General features: G+C 37.8%; 1 protein-coding gene across 4 annotated transcripts in view; it reads left to right on the plus strand.

Moving 5' to 3' along the window:
- CUL5 (cullin 5) overlaps positions 1-13,107 on the plus strand; it is a 97,067-nt gene that overhangs the window by 43,756 nt on the left and 40,204 nt on the right. For all 4 annotated transcript variants that reach the window (XM_045482674.1, XM_045482677.1, XM_045482675.1 and 1 more), the window contains 4 exons: positions 1,463-1,639; positions 3,460-3,601; positions 5,409-5,554; positions 5,638-5,718. In XM_045482674.1, coding sequence (XP_045338630.1) covers positions 1,463-1,639; positions 3,460-3,601; positions 5,409-5,554; positions 5,638-5,718 — 546 coding nt within the window. The remainder of the gene's footprint in view (positions 1-1,462; positions 1,640-3,459; positions 3,602-5,408; positions 5,555-5,637; positions 5,719-13,107) is intronic.

The raw sequence follows: 13,107 nt of genomic DNA on the forward strand, positions 1-13,107 counted from the left end.
TTGCACCCATGTTCTTAAGGGATATTGGCCTATAATTTTCTTCTTTTGGGCCATCCTTACCGGTTTTTGGTATCAGGGTAATACCAACCTCATTAACTGAGTTTGGAAGTGTTTATTCCTCTTCTGTTTTTTGGAAGAGTTTGAAAAGGATTGATATTCTCATTCAGTGTTTAGTAGAATTCACCATTGTTGCCATTTGGTCCCAGACTTTAGTTTGTTGGAGATTTTTCATTAATGATTCAGTCTACTTGCTAGTGATTGGGTCTGTTCAGATTTTCTATTTCTTTTGTCTTCATAGATTTTATGTCTTATGGAATTTATCCATTTCTTCTCTGTTGTTGAATATGTTGGTGTATAATTGTTCACAGTGTCTCTTATGGTCCTTTGTAATTTTTTTTTAAGTAGGCTGTAGTGTGGGGCTTAAACTCACAACCCTGAGATCAAGAGTCACGTGCTCTACTGACTGAGCCAGCCAGGAGCCCCACTCCTTTGTACTTCTGTGTTATCAGTTGTAATGTCTCCTGTTTCATTTCTGATGTTGTTTATTTCAGTCCTCTCTTTCTTGGTGAGTGTACACAGGTTTTTTATGAACTTTTTGGGGATATGGATATTTATAGCAGCATTATTCATGATAGCCAATAGGTGGAGACAACCCTGATGTCCATCAATGGACCAATAGATAAAATGTGGTATATCTATAAAATGGGATAGAATTCAGTCATAAAAGGAATAAAGTAATGATAGGTCCTAGGACTTGGGTGACCTCAGAACTGTTATATGAAAGAAGTCAGTCATAAATGTCTACATATTGTATGTTTCCATTCATGTGGAAGTCTGGAACAGGCAAATATATAGACACCAAAAGCAAATGAATGGTTGCTTAGGACCAGGAAAGGGATGGATGGGAATGGTAGTGGGGAGGATAAAAAGGTGATAGCTTGGGGCGCCTGGGTGGCGCAGTCGGTTAAGCGTCTGACTTCAGCCAGGTCACGATCTCGCGGTCCGGGAGTTCGAGCCCCGCGTCGGGCTCTGGGCTGATGGCTCGGAGCCTGGAGCCTGTTTCCGATTCTGTGTCTCCCTCTCTCTCTGCCCCTCCCCCATTCATGCTCTGTCTCTCTCTGTCCCAAAAATAAATAAACGTTGAAGAAAAAAAAAAAAAAAAAAAAAGGTGATAGCTTAAGGATAGAGGGTTTGGGATTTTTTTTTTAAATGAAATATAGTTGACATATAACATTTGATCAGTTTCATGTATACATCATGATTTTATGTATATATCAAAATGATTGCCGTAGTAAGTCTTTGTGAACGTGTTTTTTTCTTGGATATATACATGTTTTAATTTCTTGAGTATAATATAGTTTGTACAGTAAATAAAATACTCTATAGCATGGCTATGTTCTGTTATTCTTTCAAGCACCTACCTGTATTTATTTCAAATTCATATAATTCTTTTTTTTTCCAGCGAGTACTGAGCCATCAAGATGATACAGCTTTGCTAAAAGCATACATTGTTGAATGGCGAAAATTCTTTACACAGTGTGATATTTTACCGAAGCCTTTTTGTCAACTGGAGATTACTTTAATGGGTAAACAGGGCAGCAATAAAAAATCAACCGTAGAAGACAGTATTGTTCGAAAAGTAAGTTTATTTTTGCTTTTTGTCCCCCTTACTAGTCTTCAGAAAGAGGGTTATTTTACAACTTTAGGAAGTAATTTAGACTTTAAGTGGGCTTTCCTACTTCATATATAAATTCCTTTTAAGTTCTTGCTGGGTTTTACTGAATAACACGGTCTTTCTTCCAACCGCATTGAGCTGCACTTCTGGTTTGTTATCCCACGTGGTGTTCAGTTGCGGATCTGTGCCTTCAGACATCACTGCCTTTTCCTAGTTTTATCTTCTGTATTCTGTTTCCTTCTTCTTTCTTTGTACTTTTACCTTCCTATAGATTACTTTACTTTTTTCCTCTTTCAAAAATCTCTCATTAGATTACCTTCTCGTATCTTGGTGTTTCATTGTGACTAAGCTGCTATTATGTTTTTCTTTTTACTTGATTCTAGTTATTGTGAACTCGTGTACTGTTTATTTTCATATTTTGCATAGTTTCTAGTTAAAAGTTCTGTGTCCAGAACTCCTTGTGATTTAATTGAAAGAACTCAGCTCTGAAAGTGGAATCTCAGGTGTTCTTTTCAACTCTTCAATCCTTAATGACTTAAGCTCCCTGTCCTCATTTCTCATACGTATTCTTGCTTCTGAGAATCAAATAGAAACATAGATTTGAAAAGTGAAAGAAAAGTACGAAATGCCTCTTGGACTTTAAATGACTTGCTACTTGCTGAATGCAAACTCAGGCCCTCAAATAGTTGCCTCGGCATTCCTGCCCCTTCCAAGCTCTAAAATTTGTGCTGATGTCGACAGGGATGCTGTAAATTTAGACACCCAGTGGTTCTTGGGTGGTAGAAATAACTGCAATGTGAGAAATTATCCCCCTCCCCCCCAAAAAAGAAAAATACTTCTACGTGCTTTTTAATTTTCGCTTCCATAATCTTGTCCTCTCTTGTTTTTCCGTTATTCTTTTAATTTTTGCCATCCCCTACTGATTACAGGAATCAGCATCACTTAATGATTAAGACCGTAGATTCTGAGACCATAGTTGTTGGATTCAAATCCCAGTGTTGCCATTAATGAGCTGTATGCATGTGGGGAGTTAGCTTTCCTCTCAGTGCCTCTGAGTCTGCATTTCTAAAAAGGAGATAATAACACCTATATATCGGTATTGAGGATTAAATGAGTTACGTGTGGAAAGTACTTAGAGCAGTGCTAGGTACGTAGTGAATGTTACATACCTGTTATTTTTGTCGTCATTGATGCTACTGTTGTTGTTAATATATTTTCTGTATCTGACCCAGTTACTTGGAATGATAATACATATGGATATGTGTGTAATATTTCCATCATTTGAATGGAACATCTTTCAGGTGATTTGTGTGTGTTTTTTAAGATCTAGTATCAGGCAGGTTTTCATTCAGCGCTTTTTGCATTTATTGCATGTTCGTACAACCCTGCACAAGAGCATTCCAAACACTGACCAGTATTTCTGAAATGTAACCTTGTAACTGTAGGGGAGGGAACCTTTTCAGGTATTACTGTATTTAATTTTTACAACAACCACTTAAGATTTGTATTCTTACTTTTACTATTTTACAGATGGGAAAGCCAGTGAATAAGTAATAGAGCTGGAATTCAAATCCATTTATGTTAGATTTTGAAATGTGTTCTTTAACATTTACCATGTGTTTTTTACCAAATTTAAATATACTAGTTCCTTGAAGTATTCAAGTGAATATAGGCCTAAGAATGTGGTTTCCTTTTTTTAGTATTTATAGCTAAAGTTTTTGTGTGTCTGTATGGTACTTAGTATATTAATAATTGCAATGATTTCATACTTCTTTTTATCGTAGCTCATGCTTGATACATGGAATGAGTCAATCTTTTCAAATATAAAAAACAGACTCCAGGATAGTGCAATGAAGCTGGTACATGCTGAAAGATTAGGAGAAGCTTTTGATTCTCAGCTGGTCATTGGAGTAAGAGAATCCTATGGTATGTTCCGAACTTTCCTGATCATAATTTTTTCTGGAAATTCTGAGACAGTTACAGAATAATACTGCCAGAGTTATGTGTACTAGCATAGAGTCATGTCTATGTTTAGTGCCAGATGCTGTTAAGAGTACACAGAAGGCATGAAATCTCTTCAAGGCCACATAGAAAAACCCATATTTGTGTGGTTAATACTTGTTTTCTCCATGTCACTCATTTCTTGGCTGGCAAACCCTTTTAGTGACCTGAATTAGAGAAATGTAGATTTGATTCTTTAGCTCCTAAAGGTGGTAACTAATTTTGTGGTTATATTTTCAGACAGTATGTTTATTTCATGTACATACTCCTCTCTGAACTTTTCAGTTTCTGGCAGTGCTCTTCTCATTTATTATTTAAGTCAGATACAGTGTTTTCTCTGAGAATACTCCTCCTCCTCCCTCTGTCTTCTAGCTCACCTGCATCCTCTGTTTCCTCTTAGAGGCCTTCCCTAATTCCCAGGCTAGCTTAGGTCCCTCTCACATTGATTCATAGGACCCGTGCCTCCCTGTCATCATAATTTAGTTCAGTTAACTTTGTTGTTGACACTGTATCTTTACTGGATGTAGGACGTGGGCACAAAGTACTCCTCAGTAAGAATTTTTTGTATTTTTTTTTTAATTTTTTTTTTAACGTTTATTTATTTTTGAGACAGAGAGAGACACAGCATGAACAGGGGAGGGGCAGAGAAAGAGGGAGACACAGAATCCGAAACAGGCTCCAGGTTCTGAGCTGTCAGCACAGAGCCTGACTCAGGGCTTGAACTCACAAACCATGAGATCATGACCTGAGCCGAAGTTGGACGCTTAACCGACCGAGCCACCCAGGCGCCCCAAGAATTTTTTGTATTAATGAACCTGCAGTTATCTTTGATTGGCTTTCTCTATTATCCCCATACTTCTTGAGATATCATAGTGTTTAGGCTTTCATTAGCCGTGTCCTTGAAATTTATTCCTCTTATATCAGCTACCACCAGGTTACACTGTGTAAACTCTGCTTCTGGACTTTTGAAACAGTTGTCTTATAGTGACTTTATTACTATCATTTAACCCATGTACTGTTCATGAGATTAATTTTTAAGTAGTATTTTATTTGATTTTACCCATTTAGTGGTTACACCATGCTGAATTCAGGTTACTTAACCTGAGATTCGAGACTTTCCATAACCACTCGTATTTTTTTTCTTTTTGAGAGAGAGAGAGAGAGGGAGAGAGAGAGAATTCCAAGCAGTTTTCATGCTGTCGGTGTAGAGCCCAACATGGGGCTCAAACTCACAAACCCAGAGTTCATGACCTTAGCCAAAATCCAGAGTCTGATGCTCAACTGACTCAGCCACCCATGTACCCCTCCACAGCCACTCCTAACTTCCCATTCTACCTGGTCATTATACCTTGACTTGGCCTTGGGATTTTTGTACTTCAGATTATTTGCTTATTTTACCAGCTTCTGTGTAAATTCTAGTTTTCCCTTAAGACTCATCCCAAATCTCATCTCATCTGTGAATGGTTTCTTGACCATCTAGTTAGAAGTCCTGCCCTTTCCTATGCAGAAATACAATAGCCCGTGTTATCTGTACTGTTTGTCACTTTAGTGCTTTATGCTGTTACCATTTTAAGTCTGTTATGGAGAAGGGTCTGGTATTATCCATGTTCCCTTGAGCGTTGTCCCAGTCCCTTGCACATAATGACCCCTCACTATTTGTTACTTCAATTATTGTACTCAAAATACTGATTTGAAACATAATTAGAGTAAAATTTTATTTTCTGTTTTTCAGTTAACCTTTGTTCTAATCCTGAGGATAAGCTTCAAATTTATAGGGATAATTTTGAGAAGGCATACTTGGACTCCACAGAGAGATTTTATAGAACACAGGCACCCTCGTATTTACAACAAAATGGTGTACAGAATTATATGAAATATGTAAGTCGGAACTTAGTATATGTGATCATTTCAGCTGTTCTCTTGATATTCTTAAAAATGATTGCTATTTTGCTTCTGGGCAGGCAGACGCTAAATTGAAAGAAGAAGAAAAACGAGCACTACGTTATTTAGAAACAAGGCGGGAATGCAACTCTGTGGAAGCAGTAAGTAATTTTGTGATTCTGTATTCTTTGAGATTCTTTGAAGTACGGTAGCCAAGGGATGGCAAATGCGTGATGCAGGTCTTCTGACTCCTTTCTCTCCTCTCTGGCCAACATTACTGATCGAGGACAGTCTCTCCCCTGGTATCCCGGCTTCAGAGGACACCTTATTCAGAACTCATTGTTCTTTTGAACTGACGCGCAAGACGAAATCTATTTGCCATCCCTGCTCCAGGCTTCACTACATTTAATGTACTTAATTTTTAAACAATGTCCTTGTATTGTTTTATGCGTATCCGAAGTTAACCATGTTTGTGTTGCAAGTAAAATATGTTCCCTAGAGATATAGTGGATCCTTATAATTCACGATAATTATGTTCTGTAAAGTGGCTGTGATCACTGAAATAGTGACCATGGAGGGTATTTTTTCTTGTTCTGAGAGGATGTTTTCAAACCTTATCTTGTGAGATAAAATACTACTTGATCAGAGAACATCAGTCTTTATATTGTTATTTTGGTGTTTTTATACTGTAATTTCCTCAAAAAAAAAAAGTGAAACTCATCAGAGATCATAGCCATGCTCTTTTATCTGTCCTCGCTGTTTTCTTCTACATGGAGAATGACCTTAACGTGCTCTCTTAGGAAGTAAGAATCAAGTTTGCATAGAGTCTCGGAAATTGCTCACATATAGCAGTAGTGTTTCCTGTAGTTCTTTTCAGTGTTTGGGGATGAGGAACTAGATTTAGATTTGCATTCCGGGTGGCGACATTCATGTTTCCCTGTAACCAAACGTTTTCAGCTATGGATGGATTTATTTATTTATTTGCTTCTGACTCTTCTTTGGCTCTTCGGTCTTGAATGATAGTCATGTTCATTCTTTGTTCAGAAATCAGGCTGAGTTAGATTTTTTTCCTTTGGTTTTCATGTTTGTCTTTTCATAATATACAGTATATGTCCTCTTTTAGTGGTTAAAATAACTCTCATTTTGGTCAGGAAAGTGGGCTAATTTCATGGTTATTTGTAGGAATTCTGTGTAGACCTTGAAAGCCAGGCTTGGGCTTCATTCAAAGTGCAGGGAAGGCCAATGAATGTTTCTAAGCAAGGTGCCTCGCTCAGCGCTGTCCTTCAGAGAGAGGACATGACTGGATGAAAGGTTCATTGGAATGGGGAAGAGAGAAGAGTAGGAGGTAGGTGGTTTTTATGATCATTCATGCTAGGGTTTGGGAGCACCAGATAGGACTGTAGCAGTGGGGGCATAGCCCAGAAGAGTGGAGAGAAAGGCTTCCCAGAAATGGAACCTGGTGTCTGTGGGTGGGGCTAGATATTAAAGGGAACTGAGTCCGGGTGTTTCTGGGGCTTTGGCCTGGGGGAAGAGTAAGTCTGGATGGTGCAGAAGAAATAATGAGTGAGCGTGAGGAGTTTGAGTTGATCATTCATTGTGCCTGGAGCGTCTGGGTGGGGATGTTGCAGTTTTGTAAGGTAGAATTGTTTTTCTGCTCTGGTTTATACAGCTTAATTTGTATTATATGCATATGAGACTTCAGGAAATTCAGCTATAGATGGTCTAAGAATAAGAGAAAGCAAGAAAAGGAGAATGAGAAAGGCAGAGATACTCAAATACACATGACAGTTTGTATAGAACAAGTGAGCCTCCCTTTCTACTTGGAAACACACACACACACGCACTCACACACACAGAAAAAGTTAAAATAGAAGATGTGAATTTGCTCTTCCACAGTTAACACATAGTGTGAGGATCTCATCGAGCTGAATGATTCTAGAGTTTAAAGATAAGTTTTTTTGTTACTGTTTTCAACAGAGACCCTAAGTGCAATATAGCATGCTTCCAGAGAAATTGCACTTTATTGGAGATGTTGGAGGTCTTTTTGTGTGGTTTGTTTTTATTTTGTTTCAGTTTTCTGCTTATTTTTAAAAATTAAAATATACTTGATTCAAGTATAATGTATATACATAAAAGTGCACAGAAATCTCAAGTATGAATTATCACAAAGTGAACATACCTGTAAGATCACCATAACAAGAATTACCAGCAATTCAGAAATCTTTCAGAAATCTGTCATGCCCTCTCCAAATTACTGTTGCCATCTTTTTCTTCAAAGGTTATCACTCTCTTAACAATAGATTAGTATTCATCAGCAACCAATGTGTTGTTTGTACAACAAAATTTGGTACAGAGGCCATACCACGTACAAAACTGTAGGATTGATTATAACATTGGGAATTTCAGGCTTAATGCAGATGCATTACTATTTATATACCTCACTGAGCTGAGGCCCTGATACTGTGTGTATAATATTTGTTACATTGCTAATTTACAGTTTCTGTTTTCAGAGAGAAATGATGTGTTAAATTGAAGTATGTTGCGATGGAAGGAACAGTAAACAAAAACTCACCAAGTCCTGATACAAATAAAGTATGAACAGTATTACTATTATTTATTTTTTTGAAGTAGGCTTCATGCCCAGCATAGAGTCCAAGATGGGGCTTGAACTCAAAACCCTGAGATCAAGACCTAAGCTGGGATCAAGAGTCAGATGCTTAACCGACTGGGCCACCCAGGTGCCCATGAACAGTATTATTTGAATAGTTAGTAAGAAACAAGTCACTTTCCATACTACAAATAATTCAAAGCAGGCTTACTGTCCTAAATTCTCTGAGAAGAATTTCTAGAGGTCAGAACATGCAGTGCTATGTTCTTATATATCAAACTATTCTTTTTAATGGAGGACAGTCATAATATAGGGAGAATATATTTTACTGTTACGGTCATTTCATATGGGGTACACAGTAGTGCACTCCAGAATTTAAGATTAAAGTAAGTATGTTTTTGGCACTTTTTTCTCTCTGTAAATTAGCAATTTATTATGGTTAATCAACTTTAGTTAGTATGAATCATCCTCAGTTTTTTACACCTGGTTAGTTTTTAACATATGCAGGAAAACATGTTTTTGGACTTGTTATGTTTTCTATAATAGAGGAAATCTCACCCAGGTAGTACCCAGTTGTGAGGCCAACCCTAATAAAGATCAAATGTACATTCAAGTAATGTTAATATAGTACTAAACAGCTTACTGGATTCTTTCATTGTTTATAAGAGTTTTATTTTGTTACTCTGCGTATTCCAAGCAGCTGATGATATCATTTGCAAATGATGATGCTTACTTCTTCCTTTCTAATGTTAATATCTCCTATTTCCTTCAATGGACTAAATCTATTAATAGTTAGTTTTAGAAAAATGTTAAATATTGGGGATCTTTGTCTTCTTTCAGTCTTTGATGGGAATACGTCCACATTGTCATCACTAAGCATGGTGTTGGAGTTTGGCATGATGTTTGCATTTTGTTAGGTTAAGAAGTATTCACTTACTCATCTTTTATTATGAATATTGTCAGAAATTTGTATACCATAGTCCTAAAGTCAGTATCTTATTTCATGGAGAAACACCAGTGTCCTTTCCATTAAAATCATGAACAAGGCAAGGGTGCCCACTATTTCTATTTCTGTTTAACATTGTATTGTATGCAAAGGTATCAGCCTTTGCACTTAGACTAGAGAAATCACTTGCAGTAATAAGAATGGGCAAGCAGAAGTAAAACTCTAAGTTTAGAGATGAGTTGATAGTGTATTTGGAAAACTCCAGACCATCAGTGATAAAATTAACTCAAAAAATAAAGCAGTTCAGTAAAGTAGTAGGATGTAAAAATAATGTACAAAACTAATAGTCTTCCTATGCATAAATAATAAATAGAATATAATATTAAGAAAAATCTCACTATGGTAATAACAAAGAAAATTAAATGCTTGGGAATAAATTTAACAAGAAATGTGTGAAACCTGTAGGAGGAAAACTTTTTACACACTCAAAAAGACACAGAAGTAGACTTGAAATATTGGAAAGACTATTCTTTTTTATTTTTTTAAATTTTTTATGTTTATCTTTTGAGACCGAGCTCAAGTGGGGGAGGGGCAGAGAGAGAGAGGTAGAGAGAGAAATCCCAAGCAGGCTTTGCGCTGAATGCGGGGCTTAAACTCACGAACCCGTGAGATCATGACCTGAGCCAAAACCAAGAGTCAGTTAACCTAAGACTGAGCCACCCAGACTTCCTAAGACATCTATTGTTATTAAATTCTGTGACTCAGAATTATAAAGATATCAGTTCTTCCCTAAATGAATTTACAAATTCACCATAATTCCAACAAAAATACAACTTTAATAAAGTTAGGACAAGTTGATATGAAAGTTTGTGTGGAAAAATAAACATGTAAGAACAGCCAGGAAAATACTGGTAAAGAAAAACTGTGCAGAGTAAGCTCCATCAGACATTAAAACACCTTCTGTAAAATAATGTGATATTGGCACATAAATGCATAGTGGACCAGTGGGATCGGGTAGGAAGTCCAGAGTTTTATGTGAAAAAGGTTGGATCGGGGCGCCTGGGTGGCGCAGTCGGTTAGGCGTCCGACTTCAGCCAGGTCACGATCTCGCGGTCCGTGAGTTCGAGCCCCGCGTCGGGCTCTGGGCTGATGGCTCAGAGCCTGGAGCCTGTTTCCGATTCTGTGTCTCCCTCTCTCTCTGCCCCTCCCCCGTTCATGCTCTGTCTCTCTCTGTCCCAAAAATAAATAAAAACGTTGAAAAAAAAAAAAAATTTAAAAAAAAAAAAAAAGGTTGGATCTCCAATCACTGGGAGTGAAGATAAACTTTTTAAAAGATGGTGATGGGAGGGGCGTCTGGGTGGCTCAATCCATTAGGCCTCTGACTCTTGGTTTTGGCTCAGGTCATGATCTCATGGTTGGTAAGTTCGAGCCCCACGTCTGCACTGGTGGTGCAGAGCCTGCTTGGGATTCTCTCCCTCATTCCCTCTCTCAAAATAAATAAACTTTAAAAAAAAAAAAAAAAGATAGTGATGGAACAACTCGGTAGCCATTTGGAAAAAGCTGACTCTGTGTATTACAGCATTCAGTCATACAGGTCCTAGAAGAGTTCCTCTTTAACCTTGGTGTCTTTTTAACATGACTCAAAATTCAGATTCAGTAAAAGAAAAGATTGATAAATTTGACTACATTTTAAAAATTATGAAAAGAATCATAAAGTCAAAAGGAAACTGACAATCTGGGAAAACATATTTGTGACATATATCACAAAGAGTCCTCTTAGCCCTGCTATATAAAGAACTTTGAAAAATTGAGGAACAAAAAATGAGTAAGAACCTGAAAGAAAAATATTGGAAAAAGATACAGACAAGTCACAGAAATATATACCTAATAATGGCCATTAAATACAGAAAATACTCAAACTAGGGGTGCCTGGGTGCCTCAGTCGGTTGACCATCCGGCTTTGGCTCAGGTCATGATCTCACAGTTTGTGGGTTCGAACCCTGCATCGGGCTTTGTGCTGACAGCTTAGAGCCTGGAGCCTGCTTCGAATTCTGTGTCTCCTTCTCTCTCTGCTCCTCCCCAACTCATGCTCTGTCTTTCTCTCTCTCCTTCAAAAATAAATAAAAATACTAAAAAAGAAAAAAAGAAAATGCTCAAACTCATTCTTTTTATTTATTTATTTATTTATTTTTTTAACATTTATTTGTTATTGAGAGACAGAGAGACAGAACATGAGTGTGGGAAGGGCAGAGAGAGGAGGAGACACAGAATCTGAAGCAACCTCCAGGTTATGAGCTGTCAGCACAGAAACCCTATGCGGGGCTCAAACTCACAAACCGTGAGATCATGACCTGAGCTGAAGTCGGATGTCCAACCAACTGAGCCACCCAGGCGCGCCGCTCAAACTCATTCTCATAGGAGATTTCCACCTTATAAATATGGAGGGCAATTGATAATCACTATTAGACAAATATCACAGTAGTAATTGTAGAAAAGTTTCACTAATGGATATTAAAGTTAATGGCCAAAGTTTGAGGTGAAATGGACCACTTTAGTAGTTTCAAAGTATATTCCCCCGGACAGTTACTAAGGGAAAAATAGTGACTTTACAATGGAGAAACCCAGAAGACCTTGTCTTTGTCAGGTGATTAAGGTTTACATTACCAGTAATAGGACACATTGACATGATGTACCTTGAGAGGATGCACTGAGAAGAGTACCTCATTTCTGTGGTATTCATCAAAACTTGAAAAGTGCCAAGATCAAGGGTGCCTGGGTGGCTCAGTCGGTTGAGCGTCTGACTTCAGCTTAAGTCATGATCTCACAGTCTGTGAGTTCAAGCTCTGTGTTGGGCTCTGTGCTGGCAGCTCAGAGCCTGGAGCCGCCTTTGGCTTCTGTGTCTCCCTCTCTGCCCCTCCCCTGCTCATGCTCTGTCTCTCTCTGTCTCTCAAAAAATGAAAAAATGTTTAAAAAAAAATTTTTTTAAGTGCCAAGATCAAAAAAAAGAGACCGAGGAACTGCCCCAGCCCAGGGGGCACTGGTGGGCGTGTAGATAAGATGTAGGAATAGGGAAGAGACCTTAGTGGGAACACGGTGAGATTAGAGTCAGGTCTGTGGTTAGGTGATGTAGTGTGCTGTTTTCGTGGTTGTGATGGTTGTGCTGTAGTTATGTGTGGGATGACTGTTAGGGGAAATCGGGTAAGGAATGTGTAGGCGCTCTGTGCTCTTTTTGCAACTTTTTTGTAATGCTAAAATCAAAATAAAATGTAAAAAAAAAAAAGCAGATTATGAAGAATGCCTTTTTAATTTGGAAAGCATCAGTGGAGTTGATCACATGGCATTTTCCTTCATTGAACTAATTCAGTAAACCACATTTAACAGAGATCCTAACGTTACACCATTCTTCCATTTTAGGAATGAACACAAAGTTCCATTTTTTTAATGGATAAACATTTGTACCCCAAAGGGATTTTGACATATCCTCTGTAGCCAATAAAGTTACTGCCAGGATCTTCCTCCCAGTTTCTTATGTGTAGAATGTTTAAATGTTAAGTTTATTGTATAACAAAAATAGTATCTTTAGGATCCTTTGGTAGATTTATCCTAATTCAACTTTTACTTGAAATTGCTTGTTGTTAGTAGAGCCGATTATGACAGAGACGAATCAGTGGAAAGTTAGTAATGCTGTGAGTTATTTAGTTATCACAACATACAGATGCCCATACGCAAAAGGTGGGAAAAAAGTGGAGAACAGTTGAATTCTAGGTTAATATTTTTGAACTAGGATAACTCATTTTGAGCTGAAATCTCTAGGCCAGAGGTTTTCGATGGAGGTAACATCTACCTCTGAGAAGTGTTATCCAAATTTGTGGAGGGTTTTTTTGGTTGTCACAGTGATTTTTAGTGAATGGGGTCAGGAATGCTACATGTCCCAGTGCTCAGGTGGTCCCACATAAAGATTAGATCACATCCCAAAAGTAACGGTCAGTGTCCCAC

The sequence above is a fragment of the Leopardus geoffroyi genome, chromosome D1 (genome assembly GCF_018350155.1).
Source record: "Leopardus geoffroyi isolate Oge1 chromosome D1, O.geoffroyi_Oge1_pat1.0, whole genome shotgun sequence".
Classification (NCBI taxonomy): domain Eukaryota; kingdom Metazoa; phylum Chordata; class Mammalia; order Carnivora; family Felidae; genus Leopardus; species Leopardus geoffroyi.